Source organism: Rhagoletis zephyria, unplaced genomic scaffold (assembly GCF_001687245.7).
Source record: "Rhagoletis zephyria isolate East Lansing unplaced genomic scaffold, Rhagoletis_zephyria_1.1 Rzeph_scaffold_39000, whole genome shotgun sequence".
Classification (NCBI taxonomy): Eukaryota; Metazoa; Arthropoda; class Insecta; order Diptera; family Tephritidae; genus Rhagoletis; species Rhagoletis zephyria.
In genome coordinates, this window is record NW_016196055.1 from 1 (window position 1) to 2960 (window position 2960).

A 2960-nucleotide genomic window follows, 5' to 3' on the forward strand; every position below is an offset into this window, starting at 1 on the left:
AGAAGCCCTCGCCTCCAAGGATTAGTATCAGAATCCAGTCAAGACAAAGCCGATGCAGCCTATGATCCTAGTCCCGCCGGCCAAGTGGAAATGCAGCCGAGCCAACATCGAACGCAAATTGCTACCACCGCTGTACCCGCCGCAACAGCACCAGAGGATAGCGTTTGCCAACGATCAGAAGCCATCACACAAAATACTTTCGCCAGTTCCGCAAATTTGCCCACCCAAGAAAGCGTTGTTCAGACCCTGCTTAAACAAATTGCCTCTCTTGAATGTCAACTTAAAAGCGTGCAAGTCAGAGCTAAGGAAAGCGATTCACAATGCCTCGCGTTAAGGGAGGCACTCCAGCAGCGCACTTCCAAGGATGACACAACGGCCATATCATACGCCGTTCCAAGCACCAGTGCAATTACCGGCTCAGTTGGCTGCTACATTGAGGGCGCTAATAACACAATGATGCCGAGACCTGATAATGAAGCATCCACCGCCTTGTATAGTAGTTTGACCACCAATACAGTCTCTGCATCGCATGGGTTTCCCGCCATGACTCATCAAGCCGCTACTTTTAAGGTACCGTACATTAACAATAGGTCTGCTACTTATGAAGCCGTTACTCCTGTCTTTACAAGTGCCGCTAACTCGTCCGCCGTTGTCGCCAGCTCTATGGCTGTCCCTGTCACGCAGCCGTCGTCCTCTAATGCAGGTTTGAGCGATTTTCAACCAATTAGCGGCATTCATCAACGCGCCAGAGTAACGAGTGAGCATCCGCCGTCATGTTCGCTATTGCTACCAACGAGAGCGCCTTTCGCTTCATCATCAGCGTCGCCTTTGCCAGATGCAGGAATGCCTGGGATAACGCCTACATTCAACAACGTCCTACATGGAAATACGGCACTAGCACCGCGCAAATTGCAGGACTTGCCTGAATTCAACGGCCATCCAGAGGATTGGCCTTTGTTTCATACAGCGTTCATACAGTCTACAGCGGTATATGGCTACACAAATTTAGAGAACAACCAGCGCTTGCAGAAAAGTCTGAAAGGGGAAGCTCGTGATACTGTGCAGGCGTTATTGATCCATCCAGACAATGTAAATGCCATCATTGAGCAGCTAAGGTTTCGTTTTGGTCGCCCCGAACAACTTATTCGTAGCCAACTGTCGATCATCAAAGATATACCATCTGTGCCCGAGTCCAATTTAGTGAAGCTGATTCCGTTTGCTACTAAAGTACAAAATCTTGTCGCGTTTTTGAAATCGGCGAACGGTCATCAGCATCTGGTGAACCCGACGTTGATGGAGGAGCTGGTCAATAAACTGCCAATGAGCAAGAGAATCGAGTGGGCCAGGTTTGCATCAGTGATTCAGCCGTACGCAACCATAGTACACTTTAGTGAATGGCTAACTCAGACTGCGAATCTCATATGCACTGTGCAAAGTTTCGATAGCAAAGAAACAATAAAACGTCGTGTAGTATTATATGCCACAGAAAACCAGCGTGAAAAACATTCGACACCAACCTTGAAATGTGTAATCTGCCAACACGGTCACAAGTTAGCGGATTGTCAACGCTTCATTAAAATGACAGTACCTGATCGTTGGACTGAAGCTAAACGTCACCACCTATGTTTTTCCTGCCTCCATGCTGGACATTCTACACGGGATTGCCGTCGCCGAAAGACCTGTACTCTAGATGGCTGTAAAAGAGTGCATCACAAGCTCCTACACGATTCGACTCAGAAGTCAGCTCCAGTACCAGAACCGTCTCCAGCACTTGCAGATCTACCAAATCAAGGTAATAAACAATCAGTCTTGAGTTGCAGCAACAATTTAGTAAAAAACAAGCTGTTATTCCGTATCTTGCCTGTGACGCTCTATGGTAAGGACAAAAGCGTCAACACTTATGCTTTGCTCGACGAAGGTTCGTCTGTCACTCTGATTGACAGTGCTTTAGTACAGGAGCTGGGGTTACGTGGCCATCAGCGCAAGCTACATGTTCAGTGGTTCGGAGGTCGGGCAGCTGAAAAACTCAGCCAAGTCGTCAACTTGTTCATCAGTGGCACAGGAATGGAGAAGAGACATCATCTGCGTAACGTCCATAGCGTGTCGAATTTGTGTTTGCCATCACAAAGCGTGAGTAAAGAAGACCTCAAATCATTAACCCACATGCGGCAGTTGCCGTTGGACCCATATAGTGGTGCCGTGCCAAAATTGTTACTAGGCCTCGACCACTGCCATTTAGGTCTGCCTACGGAAGTCCTGAGGATTCATTGCACTGGACCATACGCCGCTAATACCGAGCTTGGCTGGACTGTATTTGGTCCAACAGTAAATGCTCAGCCCAAAGTACAACGATGTCTTTTAGTCAAACAAACCAGCGACCAAGACCTTCACGACCTGGTGGCTGATTATTTCACCATAGAAAGCTTCGGAGTGAAACCAGCGCCCCCTGTTGAAAGTGCAAATGACACCCGCGCGAAAGCAATCTTACATACAACAACGCGTCGAGTAAACGGAAGGTACGAAGCAGGGCTCTTGTGGAAGAGTGACGACATTATTCTGCCTNTGCAGATGACATCCGCGCGAAAGCAATCTTACATACAACAACGCGTCGAGTAAACGGAAGGTACGAAACAGGGCTCTTGTGGAGGAGTGACGACATTATTCTGCCAGAAAGTTACTCAATGGCATACAGGCGACTTCTTGGCATCGAAAGGAAAATGCAGCGTGACAGCACCTTTGCAGAATCTTACAAAGAAATAATGAACTCTTACATCGTGAAGGATTACGCCCGCAAACTCCAGCCAGAAGAGATATCCTCGGTACAAAACAAAACATGGTATTTGCCGCACTTCGACGTGGTTAACCCTAACAAGCCACGGAAATTGAGGCTGGTCTTTGATGCCGCTGCTGTAGCACATGGTGTGTCACTGAATGCTCATCTCCTGAAGGGCCCGCAAGAT

General features: G+C 48.1%; 1 protein-coding gene across 1 annotated transcript; it reads left to right on the forward strand.

Annotated features, from left to right (window-relative positions):
• Window positions 1-6: 6 nt before the first annotated feature.
• On the forward strand, window positions 7-2953 carry LOC108354765 (uncharacterized; the record flags this gene model as incomplete). The annotated part of the gene is made up of 2 exons (XM_017605936.1): window positions 7-2516; window positions 2624-2953. Coding segments are annotated over exons 1-2 (2756 nt in total), but the record flags the coding sequence as incomplete, so codon positions are not given.
• Between the last annotated feature and the right edge of the window lie 7 nt (window positions 2954-2960).